General features: G+C 35.0%; 2 protein-coding genes and 1 non-coding gene across 3 annotated transcripts; all 3 read left to right on the top strand.

The window, feature by feature from the left end:
* The first annotated feature begins 877 nt into the window (after nt 1–877).
* LOC105792226 (uncharacterized) lies at nt 878–3,710 on the top strand. The gene is made up of 4 exons (XM_012620698.2): nt 878–1,018; nt 1,110–1,299; nt 1,381–2,364; nt 2,890–3,710. The coding sequence occupies exons 2-4, from the start codon at nt 1,158–1,160 to the stop codon at nt 3,486–3,488; spliced, it is 1,725 nt and encodes a 574-aa protein (XP_012476152.1). The 5' UTR covers nt 878–1,018; nt 1,110–1,157; the 3' UTR covers nt 3,489–3,710.
* Nucleotides 3,711–10,024: 6,314 nt separating this feature from the next.
* On the top strand, nt 10,025–12,863 carry LOC105792227 (uncharacterized). Its single transcript, XR_008198701.1, has 7 exons — nt 10,025–10,159; nt 10,241–10,327; nt 10,935–11,159; nt 11,275–11,430; nt 12,149–12,202; nt 12,278–12,460; nt 12,534–12,863. It is a non-coding gene; the product is annotated as an uncharacterized LOC105792227 (transcript).
* A 2,776-nt stretch (nt 12,864–15,639) lies between these two features.
* LOC105793429 (uncharacterized) lies at nt 15,640–19,719 on the top strand. The gene is made up of 3 exons (XM_052634883.1): nt 15,640–16,037; nt 16,350–18,254; nt 18,342–19,719. Exons 1-3 carry the CDS (start codon nt 15,640–15,642, stop codon nt 19,717–19,719), a joined length of 3,681 nt encoding a protein of 1,226 aa, XP_052490843.1.
* The last annotated feature ends 281 nt before the right edge of the window (nt 19,720–20,000 follow it).

Raw genomic sequence — 20,000 nt, 5'->3', positions numbered from 1 at the left:
GATGATTACTAATGGTTTTATTAATTAATGACTTAAACAAAAGCTTTCGAATAGTTTAATAATCATTTTGCAATTTTTTTAAAGTTAAATGATCAAAACTTAAATTTACTAATAACTTAATGATATTAAGTGTAGTTTACCTTTTATTTTATTTTATTTTTATTTTTATACAATTATGATTCGAACTCAGAGAAAATAAACTCCAAATACATATATAAGGCTGAAGGGAAAAAAAGGAAACATCAATGAGAGAATTTGTGATGAATGGTATTTTTGCTTCATTTGAAAGTTTACCCCTACAGTCGCTCCGCCCCTTAAAATGTATAATTGCAATATTGATCTCTTAAAATTTACAAAATTTTAATTGAGTAAAAAATTAAATTAAATTTTAATTTTTAAAAATAATAAATTTTAATTTAATTTAATCTTTTAAAATTTATAAAAAATAGGTTATTAAAATTGAAAAATTACATTTTAACTCTCATAAAAATATACAACTTAATTTCAACACGATGATTACCCCATTCCCCATTCCCCATTCATTGCCATAAAGGATGATATATGATTTGTATATTAAAATGTCTAACTTATAATAACTCTTTTACCATTCTTCAATCTTCATCCAAAATGGCTCATATGAACCAAATGCCAGACCACCATTCTTATAACAATAACTCTTCAGACCTCATATATTGACCAAGCTAAAGAAACTCATTAAAAAATTAAAATAAAATAAAATGAAAGATGCTCACATGGGTGGATGAAAGGACAGTTCTTTTTTTTTTTTTAATTGACTTTTGGAGATGATGAACAATGCATGAAAAATTGAAAATGTGTGTGCATTGCAAGTTTTTGTATATATTTTATTTGAATGGTTCAGAACTTCAGAGAGAGTTGAAGCATGAATAGAAAGCCCTTGTTTCCACGATACTGAAACAAGGGAGGTTGATTCTGTCCCGTCCTGTCCTGTTCTGTTCTTTCTCCTCTTCTACTACTTGAAGAAGACAAAACATTTCAGGTACTTTCTCTTGTTCTTGTTTGATTCCTTGTGTGCTTTTGGAATTCTAATGAGCCGTAAATGAAAATGGAGGTTGTTGTTTCATGGACAGGAGACGCAAAATGTGCCATCATAATTAGTAACTCATCATCCACCCAAAATGGACACGACATTGCCTCGGAGCCCTATGCTGTCATCTAAAACTCCTGTAATCTACGAAAAGTACAAATCAGGATGTGCCTGGGGATTAATTCACTTCCTCGATTTTCGCCGTCGTAAGCTCGCAAACAGACCGTCTAAAGGTAAGAATCTCATCATAATCTTATGTACTGATAAGTTCTTATGGTTGTAACGATGCCCAACCAGGTGTAATTATACTGCAGGAGGCAATGGTTATACAAGGAATAAGCCTAATTTTCCCTCTAGTGAAGACCTTAGGAAGGTAACCAAGAGTAGTTATCCGGCTCGAGCTAGTAATGCAGCAACGGAGGGGTATAGGCGGTTTTCTGATCGAAATATGGTAAGTAACAGAGGTAGGAAGGATGATCATCACACCAAGATTAATCTTCGAGTTCGCATGAATGAAGCGGTCGAAGCATTCATAAATCAAAGGTTAATAAGTAACCAGTCTACGGATTTTATCGATGCATTGGAGATTTCGAACTCCAACAAGGAATTGTTGATGAAACTCCTGCAGGATCCAAATTCACTGCTGGTGAAACATGTTCATGAATTATGTGATTCTCAGGCAAAGAAACAGAAAACAAAAACATCATCACTGTCCCAACCATTGAACACAATAGTTGTCTTGAAGGCTGTCAAACAAAACTGTCCTAATAGAATCAGTAATTGGCCATCACCAAAGTCTCATTATAATAAAAAAGACGGGGGTGTTAGGCCAACATTGTTGTCTTTTCAACACATAAAAAGGAAATTGACACATGGTTTAAGGGCGAAGAGAAAAGAGCAGTGGCAGATGTCCCATGATCGAAAAAAACCCGAATCATCCCGTGATGTCAATATAACTCAGGACTTTGGTTCATGCATTGGAAACAAAGCTGCTTCATCCACTGAAATTTGCTATACAACCTCAGACCTATTAAAGTCTTTGCCTGAACATGACGTGTTGCCTATGGTTACACCAGGAAGGGACAGGGAACATGGGTTTGATTCTCCACAGATGAGATTTTCACCCTTTTCAACTGTTAATGGATACAAGAGGAGGGTTCAAATAGAAAACATGAGTGGTTGCTCAAGTTCTGTTACCATTGAAGCTATAGAGGCACAGCCCTTGTATGATGGATTGCATGGTGGTGCAAAGAAGAGTACCATTGGCCATATATCTCCTAGCACTGTATCTCCAGCAGGTAAAATCCTTAAACTACAAACTACTTTAATTGTATGTGTTTGAGGGGAGGTCGGTCTCAGATCAAACAGTAGAGTTATTGTGCTCGGGATGTTTATACTCGGTTTTATTATCGGGTTTTGTCTCCCAACTCCAAGGAGAGGCCTGATGAGTTCATGAAATTTAAGGAGAGCCTTAAACCAAGGAAATGTGAGCATTTGACCTTGGCAAGGTTTGAATCCATGCCTTTATATGGCATTAGTGGGTAATAAGACTACCACTTGGTTAGACTATATTGTCTCTGGATTGTCTATGCTTAGTTTTATACCTGGGTTTGTCTCCCGACTTCCTTGGTGATGAGGCACTCCCTAAACTCTTTGAACCCATTGGGGCTCTCTTCAGAGTTGAAAGACAAAACCTGAAGATAAAATTGAGTATAGACACGCCAGACATAATACCTCTACTTTTTGAGGGACTGAAACCGACCTCCCCTCTCTCAACAATATGTATTATAGAGTAATTTAGTTAACATCTGCATATGGTGCAGCTGAGCCACCAGTTGAATCATTTTGTATAAATATTGAAGAACTCTATGAATCTTCTCATGTGGAATCCCATTTGGACATGAAGAACAATGCAGGCATTTCAATAGATAAGCAAGAATCTTTGTCCAAATACATAAGATCAGTTCTCCAAATCTCTGGTCTGAATTGGGATGAACTCTTTAGGAAATGGAATTTGGCAGATCAAATGCTTGATTCATCTATGTTTGATAATGTCAAATTATGGCATCACAAGTCCTGTAGTACTGATCATCATAGACTGATTTTCAGCTACATCAATGAAGTCCTTTCGGAGATGTATCGATGTTATTTTAGATGCTCTCCATGGATATCACTTCTTGACCCGAGACCTCGACCGGCTCGGTTCTCCAAAGACATGGTTCATGAGGTGTTGAGACATGTTGATTGGGTACTCTTAACAGAGCTGCCCCAACAAACATTACAACAACTTGTTGAAAACGACTTGGCCAAATCGGGAACGTGGTTCAATCTCCGGTTCGTTACAGAGGAAGTTATTATCGAGTTAGCAGACAGCATATTGCAGGATTTGGTAATAGATGCTGCAATTCAGCTTCAAATTTAAAAGCAGTGCAGCACAACATGTGTTCCATGTTACCGAGACATGATCAGCAACTTACAGCAGTTATCAGTGCGATGCGCAGTGCACAAATTCAATCTATGTCCAAGAATCCCCCGATACACATAGTTTACTAGTTTACATTAAATCCATATTACAATTATGGTTCATGTTTGGAGTTAGTGACTATTCATTTCAATAATATTGTCTCCCAAATTCGAACTTAAATTTTCCTTTTAGAAGTACAACGTGTCTTACCATTATACTTAACACTTATTGATATCAATTTAAATGATTAATATAGTTCTTCGTGCCATTAGTTTATTTGTCCTATTTTCTCTTTCTTTTATATGTATATATTACTTTATGCTATACAACTCAGATCAAAGGTATCAAAATTATATAGTTTAATGTAAAATTTAATATCTTAATTTGAAACTTATTCTAATTTGGTATCTAATTTTTTATCTAATTTGATACTTAAACTTGTCAATTGTTATAGGAGTTACTCTAAAATACTAATAATGTTAGTTTTTTTTTTTATGAGGTGATAGAAATAACCAATGTATGGCTATCAAGAGGCTAATGACAAGAATTTTTTATATATATATTTTAAATGGTAGACTACCTAGTTGATCACCAAATTTGTAAGGTGTTTTCATTTTGGTCACTTAAAATAAAATCTTGCAATTTCGTCATTCAACTTTTTTGGGTGCTTTCATTTTAGTTACCCAACCATTAAATCTCTAATGATAATTAACTTGTACATGTCATATCATGTTAATAATATAGAAATCTACAGGGAAAAATAATTCGTTAACTTTAACAAGGACGTCTTCAAGCAACCCTTCGGGATAGACGACTGACCTGTCCGCCAACTGAATAATTACTCCTATCTTATTCAAAGGGCCCGCGTTAATCAACTTATAAATAGGATAAGACATAACATTAATGGAAGCCCCTAAATCACACATGGCTTTCTTAATGCCTACATTACCTATCTCACAAGAAATAACAAACATACCTTGGTCCTTGTATTTGGGCGGAACTTTCTTTTGTAGTACTGCGGAGACATTTTCTCCTATATTTACTCTTTCGTTACCTATTAACCTCCTCTTGCTAGTACACAATTCCTTGAGAAATTTTGCATAGCGAGGGATTTGTTCGACAGCGAGCAAAGGGATATTTACCTCCACCTTCCTGAATGTTTCGAGGATTTCTTTTTCCTCTTTCTCTTTCTTATCCTTTGCGAGCCTCCCTGGAAAAGAAGGTGGCATCACGAATGGTTTTTGAATTTCTGATTCTGGTCTGACTGTTAGATCAGAGATCTATTTTTCCCGTTCCTTGTCTTGCCCACTTTTTTCTGGAACTATTTCCAGAACTTTTCCGCTACGAAGAGTTATTGCACTTGCATTCTGCCAAGGATTCAGCTCTGTCTGGGAAGGTAATTTACCTTGAGACTCCAAATGATTAACTACCATCGAGAGTTTACTAACTTGATTAGTTAACTCTTGTATTGATGCGTCTGTCCTTTGTTGGTATTTTGCAGTATCGACGGTAAGTCTTTCCATAATAGCTTCTAGAGATGTGCTCGGCTTGAGTGGTGGTTGCGGAGGTTTCGGTTGGTATGACGAGTTATATCGGGGATTAACTCCGTCATTCAAGTTGGGATGATCCTTCCACCCCGGATTGTAGGTTTTGGAGAAAAAATCATAACGCCTTTGCAAAAGTCCCGAAAAACCTCCGACAATGTCAACATGTGCCGTTGAATTGTCATTAAGGATTGGGCACAAATCCGTCAGATGTTCAGAAGTAGTACAAATTCCACACAGTAAAGTCAGATTCTTCTTTTCTGTAAGCATAGATTGAACAATATTAGTAAGCTTATCCAATTTATCTTCTAAGGATGAAACGTTTACCCCATTAACCCGTCTTGTGGGTTCTGAATTCGGCCGATACTGTTGAGAATTTACCGCTATGGTAGATATCAGTTCTCTTTCCCTTTGAGGAGTCATATTGACAAGCGCCCCTCCACTAGCAGCGTCAATCATCTTCATTTCCATAGGGAGCAAACCCTTGTAGAAATACTGAAGAAGTGATTGCTCGGTCAAACCGTGTTGAGGACAACTTGCACACATTTTTTTGTACCACTCCTAATAGTCGTAGAATGATTCACTTTCCATTTGGCGAATTCCCACTATGTCTCTCCTAAGTTCAACTGCTCCCGATGCTGGAAAAAATCTGTCAAGAAAGACACGAGATAAGTCATCCCACGTTGTAATAGAACCGGGGGTAAGTAAAATAACCATTCTCTTGCTGTATCAACTAAAGAAAAAGGAAAGGCCCGAAGTTTAATTTCATCTTTGGTTACTCCCTGAGGCTTCATGCTTGAGCAGACCATGTGGAATTCTCTCAAGTGAGTGTGTGGATTTTCATTCTTCAAGCCTCGAAAAATGGGTAAAAGGTGAATCAGGCCTAACTTCAACTCGAACGAGGTTTCTCCGGTTGGATAGTTGATGCATAACGGTGTTTGCTTGTTGGGAGCAGTGGCTAGTTGACGAATGGTTCTGTTTGCCATCCTTTCTGGTTCACTGAGGTTGTCTTCTGCTTCTTTCATTTCAAGAAGTGGTTCAGTCTCAGGTTCAACCACTTCGACTTATTTCCCACGTCGAATTGCCTCTGCACGAATTGCTTGGCTCAACTTTTCGACGTTGGATTCTAGGATCCCTTGTCCTAGCTCAACTTCTGCTTTACTTGCACGTTTAAGAGCTTCTGTCTCTTTTCTTCGTGCTCGTGTTGATTTCTCGATCTCTGGGTCGTATTTGAGATCTCCGGATGAAGATCTGGTCATGAAGACGATTTAAACAATTGTAAGTGTTGCCAATCCCCGGTAACGGCGCCAAAACTGATGGCTATCGATTCCACCAATATAAACCTACGCCTTAATTTGCAAATTTAAGCAGTATAGGGAGTAGGGTCGATCCCTCAGAGACTGGGTTTACTACGAATTGTTCCTCTCTTTCTCGACCAGATTCGTGTCTGGGCAATTGTCGTGCCTAAAAAATTTAGGGGGAGGATAAAATTGAAAACCTGGAACCTAAAATAAACAAAAAAATGCGTGAAAAGTAAAAGCTAAAAATAAAATAATAAAAACAGTTAAATAAATCTGAAGAAAAATTAATTAAACTAAGCTTAGCTTTAGGCACGGTTTTTTCCTCGTCTTTGAACCGATCCTCGAAATTAGATGAACTCCTCTTTTTCAATAAGCTAGTTATAGCTACCAAGGACGCCTCGGACACCAACTTTTCCTTGTGTAAATTAGTTATGGAACGTCCAATAACTAACTCTTACCAATCGAACAACCAACTAAACGTTCGTGATTTAAAACTCCGGCAGCTTTGCGTTCTAGAATAGCCTAGCTCGAACCAATGCCCTTAACCGCGTGGGACATTTAAATCCGGTTACTACTTCCCTTGACGGAACCAAACAACAATCCCCACTTGGCACACCAATGTGTTCACGGAAAACCAATCAGACAATCGATCCTTTCGGAATTCCAACTGTACGTCTAACCACAATAACTCAAACGACGTCTTTTTTTACTTAGTGTTGATCTGACTTTGTGAGTTGACAAAATCATACTCTTAATCCGGAGAAATAATAAGTACTGAAATTTAGGAGTTAAATTGCTCGGGTTCGTAACTCACGGGTTTTGACGAGGTTAATTCCGACCTAAAGCTGAAAATAAATTTAGTTAACTAAGGTTTGGGGCATATTGGAGTTGGATAAATTAAATAAGGTAAAAATGGGTAAAAAGAATGGGTGGCGTGATTAAGTATGGGGGCTGGAAATTTGGTAGTGTATTAAAGTGGGATGACTAGCTACTGGAAATGAAAAGGAAGTTTGAAAAAGAAATTGTAAATGGTTCAAGTTGGTGACAAACTAGAAATTAATAAATTGAAAGAAAAAGAAACCAAAAACAACAAATAGCTTCGAGAGAATGAAGAAGAGATTGCATTCAAAGATGAAAGCTTGATTTATGACTTGATGAATAAATGAACAATGTAGCCCCCTATTTATACTAGTGGCTTTGCTAAATTAAGAGCCACTAACCATAGAAAATCAAGGAAATAAAATATTCCATGATATAAAAATCCCAACATAATCTCCCACTAAGTCAACAAAAATTTCAGCTAATTACATCTTGGAAAAATTCTGCTTTGGTCCTCCTTCTTTGCTTCTTTCTTCAATCTAGCCCAATTATTTCATTTTTCTTCTATTTAGCCCCAAATTGCACCCCTGCACAAAATTCAACATAAACATGGAAAAATCAGTGGTGCACTCTCATAATTTAACAAATTTAATTACATAAAATATGTAATTTTAGCATTTAATCATTCTCCTATTAATTTTCAAGTTTAAAAACTTAAAACCTAAAATCAATTAACTGTGAACACTTTTAGCTTTGAAAGCCTAAAGCTCTACCAAATTGTTTGAAAATTCATGTAGTACTTGAAAGATTGCATCCGGTGGTTGCTTGAATATATTTTTATCCAACGGTATTGAGAACGTCATCTTTGCCAAACCATCTGCTACCCTGTTATCCTCTCTGAACGCATGTGTTAATCATATCATCCAATCTTGTTGAAGTAAGTCCTTAATGGTGCGTATCACTATTGAGCTACCTCGCTTCTCTCTAGTTGCTTGAATTTCTTGAATAGCTTTTTTACTATCTGTCTTAAGGATCATTCTTCATGTCAAGACTTCATGCAATTTGGAGTCCATCCAGTATACTCCATAGCTCCGCCATGATCGCTGAGCAATGCCCAATATTCCTTATGAACCCTACAATTCTTTAAATACATTTGATAGGGATTACTTAATATACCTTGTGAAAATTAATATTTTTAGTAACATAATTCTTTAAATACATTTGATAACCTATGAAAACTACTATACAACAATTTTTTCTAAAAAAGTGTGAAAATGATAAATAGATAAGGATTATTTATTACTTAATAGAGAATAAATTCAATTTTATCAAACAATCTAATTATACTTGTTATTTAATTTTAAGTAATATCAAACAGATTTTTATCTATCTATAATCTAGATAAAAGCATGAATTTGATAAAACTCTTGAATCAACGAAAATAGACATTTTAAAATAATTATAATATTTTTACATAAAATATATAATGATAATAATTCTATAGTAATGATATTTTTTTGCTTAAAATAGTTATATTATGAAAATAAGTCTAAATATAAAATTTCTTGATAATTAAAATATTTTTTACATAAATTATACTATGAAAATAACTCTATAGTAATGATATTTTGTTGTTGCATAAAATAAAGTTAATATAATGAAAAGAAGTATAAATAACTATTAATTTATATGTTTTTTACAATTCATATGGTAAAAAAACTATTGCAGTGATAAATTATTTTTATTTTAATTTTCATTTAACTTCTATTATTTTATGATAAAATTTTAAGTCAATGTCCAACTCAATTAATTTCATCTAATATTATTTAATTAATTCATACCACTGATTTTATTACTTTTAAATTTTTGGTTAGAATTTTATAATAAAATTTCAAATCAAAATCCACAGCTAATCTCATTTAATTAATTAATAAGACAATAATTGATTTTATTTTTAAGAATTTTTTATTATATATAATATGTTATAATTCATTTATTTTAATTAATGATTAGTATTAAAATTATATATCAATTAAAATTAAAATTTTAGATTTATAAATAGAATTCAATAGTTAAACATTTTCAATCATGTAGCATCTAAATAAAATTTATGTATAAAAAGTAAAGATTATTGTTATTAAAATACTTATAAAAAGTAGAGATTGTTTCTAATATTCCAAAAAATAGATGGAAGATTATTTTAATTAACACCTTTGTGTTTTGGGTAATTTATATAATATTTGATGATAATAAATACCTAATTAAATGTCAGATTTGGAAAAAATGAAAAATTCAAATAATACTATAAGTCTTATTATATCAAACATTTAGAGATAAATTCAACCCAATTTGTTTATATATATATTTGGTTTATCAGACATTGCCTAAATTTATTTATATATTTTTTCAAAAGAGCTAACTATATCTAGAAATTTTTTTACTTTTTGGGCAAAGAATCTCCAAAAATATTTTAATGTGTATTTAAATTATTTTCTATTTAGTATTAGTTACCATTTCTGAGAATATATGTTGAATGTAATAAGGTTGCTTAATAAGCCCTTATCTCCTACCTGTTTTATTGAGACCTTTCCATTTGTGAATTTCATGCCAACTATCAGCAATAAATAATCAATTATAGCACATTATCATTTAATTTTTATGATTCTTAGCCAAAAAAATGGCAAAGCCATAATGTTTCATGTATTCAAATGACTATATATTGCAAGAACAATAAGACAAAACCTGTATCATTTGTTTCAATTGTTGACAGAACATGGAAGCAAGTAGGTTGATGATAATGTCCGCAAGACAACCTAGGAATTTGGTTTTACTTATAATGTTAATGCAAATAATGTTTGGTCTCTTACAAGCAGTTGAAGAATGGCAGGCAGTATCGGAAGAAGAAAAGCTGGGGATGGAAAGACAACTCAAAATTATCAACAAATCTCCCGTTAAGAGTTTCAAGGTAAGCTTGAAAAATGATTCAAACATGGCATTATATTAAATTTACATCTCTTTTGACTATTTGTTTTCATGTAAAAAACAGACAGATTATGGGGATATCTTTGATTGCATTGATATTTACAAACAACATGCTTTTGATCATCCTTTGCTCAAGGATCACAAAGTGCAGGTCAACAATCTCTTTTTTTTTTTTTTTGGTTAAAATAAGTTGTTAATCCATGTACTCTATAATTTAAGATTTAAGTTAAAAATTCAATTTTTATTTTTCAATTTAAATATCTTAGTCCAGTCATTTATCGTTTTGATAGTTTCTGCCAAAATTTGTTAACTTAAAAGGGAGGGGGCAAGCAAGGGCAGTAGCCCCATAAGTTAGTCCCTAAATTTATAAAATCTTAAATTAATATACAGTAAAATTATAATTTACTCTCCAAAATACTAGAATTTCGATTTAGTCTTTTGAAAACCATAAAGATATAAGTTAATATAAATGGTGAAATTTCATTTTAGCTCTCATAAAAAAAATATACAACTTAATTTTAGGCTCAAAAAGATCTACCTTCACCCTTGCATAGTCAAAATTCTAAATTTTTTAAAAAATAGTTATGATTTTAATAATTGGATTGGTATTTTAAATAAAAAAGTAAGAGGACTTAACCTTTTAAGTAAAAAGATTAAATCTCAAATTTTATACAAATATAGAGAATAATAATATATTTTTAAAAAAATTATCGCTTTGGTTTTGGATAATCAGTCTATTAACATTTTTTTTAATACAGATGAGACCAAAACATATACCAGAGTCGATGGTGAGAGGCAAATCTCCAAGGTTTTTGCCCAAACACATAAAATGCCCACCAGGATCAGTGCTTATCAAAAGAACTACCCAAGAGGATCTAATCATGGACAAGAAAATAAAAGCTTTAGGATTGATTAATTATCCTACAAGCTCCCATTTTAACACCACCGGTGTTGGTCCAATTGATTTAACAATAGGCAATGCCGTAAGCAAAATCTACCATAAATTTGATTATTGGTTTTATATACTTACATATATGTATATATATACTGCTTTTCACAACAAGGTCATCCATGGTTTTTTCCTTTCTGTCTGTACAGTATGCTGCTGCTCATTATGAAAAGCACAATTTTGGAGCAAAAACAATCATGAACGTGTGGAGCCCGACTACTTTATCTGATCAAGCTAGCTTCGCTTATCTATGGATTGCAAATGGCCCTGCAGATGCACTTAATGTTGTACAGGCTGGTTGGGGAGTAAGTAACACTTGCCACCTCTTTATATTGTTGCCAAAAAGAAAGCCATTTGTTAATGGTTGGACGGAGGAATGGGGTGGTGATAGAAGGTTCACTCTGTTTAGGACAAGATGGAGAGTCGTTTGATTGGCTGGTCAGAGTTTGTGAATAAAAGAGAGATGTATTTGTAGAAGAGGGGAAAAAAAGAGAGAGAGTCTTGTCCCAATGTATCACATATCAACCCATGGTTGGTGGACACTAAGTGGTGTGATTTTATAGGCTTAAGTAGAGTGGTATTATAACATGCCCTAAGTTGCCTTGGATAGGATGTGGTAGTTAGAAGTTGGAGTGAAGGTTAATGAGTGTATCCCATTACCGGAGCTAAGAGATCCTGCGAGGGGTTATTCTTGAGGAGGGGCGAATTTAAAAGACACATGCAAGAGCCTTGGCTACTCTCAAATGGAAAAATTGTCTTTTAATCCCTTAATAAATGATAGAATTAAAAGTTATTATGTGATAAAATTACACTTTAATCCCTCAAAAATGAAAAGATTTCTAATTAATCTTTTCAAAAGTTATGAAATAATAAGATAATACAACATAAAAATACACTTCAACCTTAAAAGTTTGTAATTTAATTCCGTTCCCTAAAACAGTTTCTAAATTCATCCCTCCTCAAGGGGTCTGCATGTATTGCTGGCGACGCCTAACGGGGTGTAACACATTGAATTTTTTTCAGGTTCAACCACAGCTTTTTTCAAGCAACTACACCAGGCTCTTAACTTACTGGACTGTAAGGGTTTTATTTTATTTTTCCTTCAAAATCACTATTCCTTGTTCGTGCTAATATTGTTCTTACACCCAACAGGTAGATGGTTACAGAAAAACAGGTTGCACTAATTATCTTTGTCCAGGATTTGTACAAGTTCACCGTCAAATAAGCCTTGGAATGGTTCTAAACCAGATTTCCATTTACAATGGAACACAAAGTGATATAGAGATTGCCATACTTAGGGTAACCATTTTTTAGCTGTCAAATCTAAGCATTAACGTGTTTAACTGAAAATCTTTAACAACCAATTGTCTTATAGGATGGAGAATGGTGGCTTAAGTTATTTAACCAGTTCATAGGGTATTGGCCACAAAAACTGTTTTATTACATGTACGGTGGTGCCAATGTGGCTGTATGGGGAGGAATGGCTGCTAGCCCGACAAACGAGCTTAGTCCTCCGATGGGGAGTGGCCATTTCCCTAAAGATGGTCATCAAAATAAATCAGCCTACTTCAAACAAACACGAATATGGGACAATGTGAATTTTGTTGATCCAGAGGCCGACAAGCTTGTGTTGTCTGCGACCAGACCTGATTGTTACGGGTCTGAGACTGCTCCCGATGATGCTGCACCCAATGCTATAGATTTTTTTTATGGGGGACCAGGACAATGTAATCTTTGAGACAAGAATGAAGTATAGTTTTTTAAAGAATTTCATTCTCGGGGAATAAAAGTGATTGGACAAGAATGTTGTTTGTTAAATGAGTTGAATGAATATGGGGTTCGTTGAAATGTGTTGGAAAATTGTTACTCGTGAAATTCTAGTCCACAAGTTTTGTCTGCATATTATTTTAAGAATCAACCAATTTTGTTCAGTTAAAGTAGGGTGTGATTGAGATATTGATGTTCACAAGTTATTTAAGTTGAATTTGAAAAAACACAAATTAAATTGTGATTATTGAGTTTAAGTAATTAAGTTATTAATCGAGTCGAATTCGAGCTTAATAATACTTGATTCGAATGACTCTCGAGCTTTATAGCTTTTCATATATTTTATATTAGGGTAAACTATACCTAAGGTCACTAAATAATGACAATATAGAACTTTTGCAAAGCAATAAGAAAGAAAAATAAAATACACAAATTTTATGTGGAAACCCTTTCAGAAAAAAAAAACTACGAGTAGAGAAGAAAAAAATTCACTAGTGTTGAAAATCGAATGAGACAAGAGGAGCTCCGACTACATCTATTTAAAGGCTGAAAGTGTTGCATGGCCCGTACTGTAGATCCCCTAGTTTTACCAATATATTATTTGTTTATGAGGAATTTAGGTCACACAACTCTAACTAATAGTAAATCTATGTTTTGGTCACCCAACTTCAAAAGGTTACAAAATAGTTATTAAACTATTCGAAAGTTTTTATTTAATTCATTAGACTATTAAAACTATTGCTGTATAGCCTTCTCTATTCATATAGCCTATATCAACAAAAAGCCCTTCCTCCCATTCTCTTCTACAGTTCAAATTTTTTTCATGAAATAGCTTTGAACATCATGAATCTACAAACCAAAATCCAAACAATTTTCTTCTCTAATCTCCAACACTAATTGTCAAATTGACTTGGATCTAACATATGTTCTTCTACTGATCAATGTGTATTGATCCACCACACCAATTATTGAATCATCACTTGGAGATTGCTAGTCCGGCTTTAAAAAAAAAAAAACTTTAACAGCCTTGTGACTTAAATAAAACTTTTGAATAGTTCAATGGCTTAAATGAAAACTTTTAAATAATTCAGTGACCAGAATATAAACTTACTAATAATTTAGTGGTAATTTATCCTAAAATAAAAAGGGTTCATTTATGCTAATTTATGAGAGGATATTGGAGTTTTGATGGTGAGATGCAACTCAAAGTGTGCCGTAGGTGAAGATTTTCTATTATTAAATGTTTAGTCGTTGAAATGTACCAAAACGAAAAGAAATGTTTAGTGGTTGAACTTGTACAAGCATCTATGCTAATTTAAACGGTTTAAAACATGTAGAAATCTTTGGAATTTTTCCTAATTTTTTTAATTATATTATTATTAAGTAAGTATAATCGGTGTACTAAGCTTAAATATTAAAATCATATATTAAACTCAATTTGAGTGCTATCTGAAAAAACCCTAGAAACCAAGAGTGCTATCCTTGGTATCCTAGCGAAAACAGTGGTTGCTGCGGCTTGGGATAATGGAGAGTGGTGGTAACGATGGGTTTGGGGGAGATGATATTGCCCTATTAACAGAAGAGCTTATTCAACTTTCGGTTAAAAGTTCGATGGTGGAGCCAAGTAGCAATTTCTCTTTGATTTGTTCCGTATGGACAAAGAAACCCTACAATCAAGATAGTTTCAAAGCACAGATGAGGAGTATTTGGAAGACAAAGAAGAAATTTGTGATTCAAGTTGCTGGACAAAATCTCTTTTTGATTGCGTTTGCATTAGAAGAGGATTTAGAGATTGTTCTGGAAGGCCAACCATGGTTGTTTAGGAAGCAATTAATCCTGTTCGATCGGTTGAATAAGTCAATGCTAAGAGATCAAATTCGACTTGTCTCATCACCATTTTGGATTAAAATTGGGCCGTGTCTACCAGAGTTTGACAAAAAAGATCTTTTGAATGTTATAGGAGTCACTTTCGGATGGGTAATTAGATCTGAAATTCTTGGTGAATTTTGTCAGCTTAGAGTGCTGTTAAATGTTCAGAAACCTCTTCGTAGGGGTATTTTTGTTTCAATAGGGAGTGGGAATAAATCTTGGATTCCCTTTAAGTATGAAAAGTTGTCGACTTACTGTTTTAGATGTGGCAAGTTGGGGCATGGTATCCACGATTGCTCAGAATTCACTCCTGCAGAGAAAAACAGAATTAAAATGGATCCACCTTTTTCTTTAGCATTAAAAGCAGAATCAACGTTAGTGGGAAGGGAGAGTTTAAAGTTTAATGCTTTACTGAAAAAATCACAATCACAATGCTCTTATGTTGGAGGCATTACAAAGGATCAGGAAGAATATCAGTACAGGGAGCAAAGTAGTGGTTTAGTGAGAGGGATCCAGGATTATACTTGTTTGGCTTCAGTTGTTGCAGATCTTGAATCACACAAGGAAGTAGGTATCAATGAAGGAGATACTGTAGATAGTCTCGTCAATAATCCGGTCTTAGCCAGGAAAGCTAGTTGGAAAAGAATGAAAATAGTGGGAGGGAAGGAGAACCATGAGGCTGATCGTAAATTGCAAAAAAGGAAATTGGCAGAGTTACTGCAAGATGAATATGGGGTAAAGGAGATTCGGGAAGAGAATCCAAAAAGGGCGAGACATGTTGAACAGGATCTAGCTAGGAAAGATGAAACCAATTTACAAATGGAATTTTCCAACCAGACAGGATCGGCGGCTGCCAATGGGCAAGCCGACCGGGTGCAATGAAAATCATATGCTGGAATGTCCGTGGATTGGGGAGTCCACGGGCAGTAAGGAAGCTTCGGTTTTTACTGAAGCAAAATAATCCTCAAATAGTCTTCTTAATGGAGACTAAAGTAAGTGAAAAACGTATGGAAGCAATTAGAAGAAGGTGTGGCTTCACGAATGGACTTGAAGTAGGAGTTGTTGGTACGCGGAGTGGGATTTGTTTAGCATGGCGGGAGGAGGTTCAGATTCACCTTAGATCTTTGTCAATAAGTCATATTGATGTGCTAGTTAAAGGAGAGGATGCTCATGAAGATTGGAGATTCACAGGGTTTTATGGCTCTCCCTACTCACAAAATAAAAATGCTTCATGGGATTTACTAAAGACCTTGGGACAGGAGCAAGAGTATCCTTCGTTAGTGAGTGGAGATTTCAATGAAATAGCTTATTCTTTTAAAAAAAAGGGAGGTCAACCGAGGGAGGAAAGGAAGATGGCAGTGTTTCGGGAAACCCTACAATAATGTCACCTTTCAGACTTGGGATATTCAGGAGTATGGTATACATGGGAAAGAGGGAATTTACCAGAGACGAATATACAAGAAAGATTGGATAGGGGTGTTGCGAATGAAAAATGGATGGAATTATTTCCAACGGGCAATATTAATCATCTGACGTCTACCCTTTCGGATCATTGTCCTTTGCTAATAAGCACATTTAATTTAAACAGATTCAAGATAGTCCCTAGCTTTAAATTTGAAGCTTGGTGGACTACAGAGGAGTCAATAGAAGAAGAAATTCGGGAAGCCTGGAAGTCTCCAAATGGATCGGTTTTGGAAAAGCTTGAGAACTTGCAGATTAGTTTATTGAAATGGGCTAAATCCATTAAGAAGCAGCGAAAGGGAATGACGGAAAGAATTTCAAAAGAGCTTGAAGACTTAATGAAGAAGGAACTTGATGAAGATGTTATGAACCAGATGATTGATAAAAGAATCCATTTGAGCATGGAAATCGAAAAGGAGGAGATGTATTGGGAACAGAGAGCACGAGCTAATTGGCTAAAGTTAGAGGATAAGAACACAGCATTTTTTCATAAATATGCATCAATGCGGAGAAGAATTAATACAATCAGTAGGCTAGATAGTGATGATGGGAGAGGAATTACTGAGGAGTTAGAAATTAATGAGATGGCGACGCAGTATTTTCAAAAGCTTTTCTCGACTACAGGCGTTGGAGATCCTTCTCATCTTCTAACAGGTATTCAGAATTGCATCTCTTCGAATATAAATGAAATCCTCTTGAAAAAGTTTACGATAGAGGAGATTTACATTGCAGTAAAGGGAATGGGTTCAACAAAAGCTCCAGGTTATGATGGTTTCCCGACTCTATTCTTTCAAAAATACTGGGATATAGTGGGAGAAGATATTGGGAATTTCTGTTTAGAAGTTTTAAATAATGGAAAAGATGTGAAAGGGTTAAACGTAACTAAGATCACCCTCATTCCGAAGAAGTCCAATCCTACAAACCTTGCTGATTTTAGACCAATTAGTCTATGTACAGTTCTTTATAAAATTATTGCTAAAGCTATTGCCAATCGTCTTCAGGAGGTCATTGGAAGATGCATTGATAGTGCTCAAAGTGCATTTGTCCCGGGGAGGCTAATTTCGGATAATGTTTTGATTGCTTATGAAATTCTGCATACACTTCGGAAAAAACGTAAGGGGAAGAAAGGTTTTATGGCAATAAAGCTTGACATGAGTAAAGCTTACGACAGGGTGGAATGGGCTTTCTTGAAGGAAGTTATGATACGAATGGGATTTGAGAAGGAATGGGTGGTATTAATAATGAGATGTATTTCTACAGTCTCTTATGTTGTAACTACAAATGGGAGGAATGGTAGAGTCTTTGAACCAACCAGAGGACTCCGACAGAGTGACCCACTTAGCCCTTTTCTTTTTCTTATTTGCAGTGAAGGTTTATCGTCCTTAATCAGGAATGCTACAGAAGAGGGGTTGATTAAAGGGGTGAGAGCCAGCAGAAGAGGCCCGATAATATCGCACTTGTTATTTGCAGACGATTGCATTTTGTTTGGTGAAGCCACCGAAAGTAGTGCAAGGAACCTCAAAGCTATTTTGAAAGAATATGAGGCTTGTTCTGGTCAATGCGTTAACTTTAATAAATCCATGATCTTTTTTAGCTCGAATTTGAAGGAGGGGGATAAAGGCAGGTTATCGGCTGATTTGGGAATAAGATGTTCGAATAATATGGAAAAATATCTTGGATTGCCAAATATTGTAGGCCGGAAGAAAAAAGAATCGTTTCAGAATCTCAAAGACAGAATAAAGCAAAGGATTGATAATTGGAGTTCTCACTTCTTATCTCAAGGGGGTAGAGAGGTTTTCATTAAATCAGTTCTTCAGGCAATTCCTACTTATGCTATGACATGTTTTCTATTACCAAAATCGCTTTGTGATGAGTTTGACAATTTATTTGCTAGATTTTGGTGGCAGAAAGGAAAAGGAAAGAAAGGAATTCATTTGTGTCAATGGGAATTCATGTGCAGGCCTAAAGAGGAGGGTGGTATGGGCTTCCGAAATATGGCACAGTTCAATGTTGCTTTATTGGCTAAGCAAGGGTAGAGGATTATGAACAATCAGAATGCGCTCGTTACGCAAGTGTTTAAAGCTAAGTATTTCTCGAATGATAATTTCTTAAATTCCAGTTTAGGAAATTCTAGTTCGTATGTATGGAAAAGCATTTGGGCAGCAAAGGACTTATTGATAAAAGGGCATTGTTGGAGGGTGGGGACGGGTACTAATATTTTCATAAACGATGCTTGGATTCCAGATTCTGTTAATTTTAAATTATCATCAGATATTAATTCTATGCGTGATGTTAAAGTTGATGAGTTGATTGATAATAATACCAGAAGTTGGAAAAAAGAGTTGATTTCTAGTACCTTCTTGGAAGACGACGCATCTAGAATCCTCAGAATTCCTCTGGCACAAACACCGCATGATGATTTTCTTATCTGGGGAGGCGAACGGTCGGGTGAGTTCACGGTCAGAAGCGTCTATCAACTATTACAAAAATTGACTGAAAATCCTAGAGCTTATGCTTTACAGACCATCTATGGAAATTTTTACAAAAAAATTTGGTGCCTAAATCTACCAGCTAAAATTAAGGTTACAATATGGAAGATATCTTGGAATTATCTGCCTACAAAGGTGAATCTCCAGCACCGGAAGTTAGTAGCAAATCCAAGCTGCCCCCAATGTGGAGAAGGAGCTGAAACAATGAACCATTTATTTCGTGACTGTCATGTTACAAGGGAGGTATGGAGAACATTATCGTTTCAGTGCATTTTAAGGAATCAATGTGAGGATTTTGTACAGTGGATTACCTGGGCAATAGAGGAGCTCAGCCTTGACCAAAGTCGCATATTTTGTTGTGCACTCTGGGCAATATGGGGAGACAGAAACAAAAGAATACATGAAGGTAAAATTAGAAAGGGAACTGAAGTTGCAAATCTTATAAACAGCTACATCAGTGAGATTAATGGTCTTGAGAAGAGAGATCTGAATCGTACCGTAGAAAAAAAGAGATGGTCGTCCCCACAGGCAAGTTTCATGAAGATCAACTTTGATGGCGCATTCGATAGAGGAAAGAATCAGTCGGGCGTGGGTATTTTGGCTAGAGATTCGGATGGTAATATTCTTTTTTCATGTTCAGAGATTCATTTTAATATTTCATCAGCCTTTGCTGCTGAAGCGATTGCCTGCCGGAAAGCTGTTCAAATGGGAATCATGAGGGGATGGCGTCATTTGATTCTTAAAGGAGATTCCCTCACAATAGTCAAGAAATGCAAATCAAAGAGTCAAGATAGATCTATGGTGGGGGTATATATTTATGACATTCAACAGGAAATATTTGGACTTGATAATATCAGATTTCAACATACACCTAGATCAGCAAATGGTCTTGCTCATATCATAGCAACAAAATCGTTAAGAAGAGGAGAAGAGTTTTACCTGGATAGGGGAGTTCCAGATTATGCCATGGACCAAGCTCGGCTGGATGGGAGATGTGAAGAAGATTAGAAGTCTTTAGAGAGAAAGAATGAAGAAAGAAAAGCTTTGAACAGCAAAGGAAACGGACCGATTTCTTTTGGCATATCTTGGAAATGAAATCGTCATAATGAAAAGAGATGATAATAAAGACTGAAGACGGTTTCCCAAGCTTCTTTTGATTGGGCAATGGGTCGGTGCTTAAATGATCGATTCTAGAATATTCGCTTTAAATATCTAGATTTTTTATTTTGTTAAGGCCATCTGATTTGGGCCATGTTTAGGTTTAGGTTCTTTTATTTTATTTTGTTTTT

Source organism: Gossypium raimondii, chromosome 8, assembly GCF_025698545.1.
Source record: "Gossypium raimondii isolate GPD5lz chromosome 8, ASM2569854v1, whole genome shotgun sequence".
Classification (NCBI taxonomy): Eukaryota; Viridiplantae; Streptophyta; class Magnoliopsida; order Malvales; family Malvaceae; genus Gossypium; species Gossypium raimondii.
The sequence above is the reverse complement of the archived record's forward strand: the minus strand, read 5'-3'. Positions and strand labels throughout refer to the sequence as shown.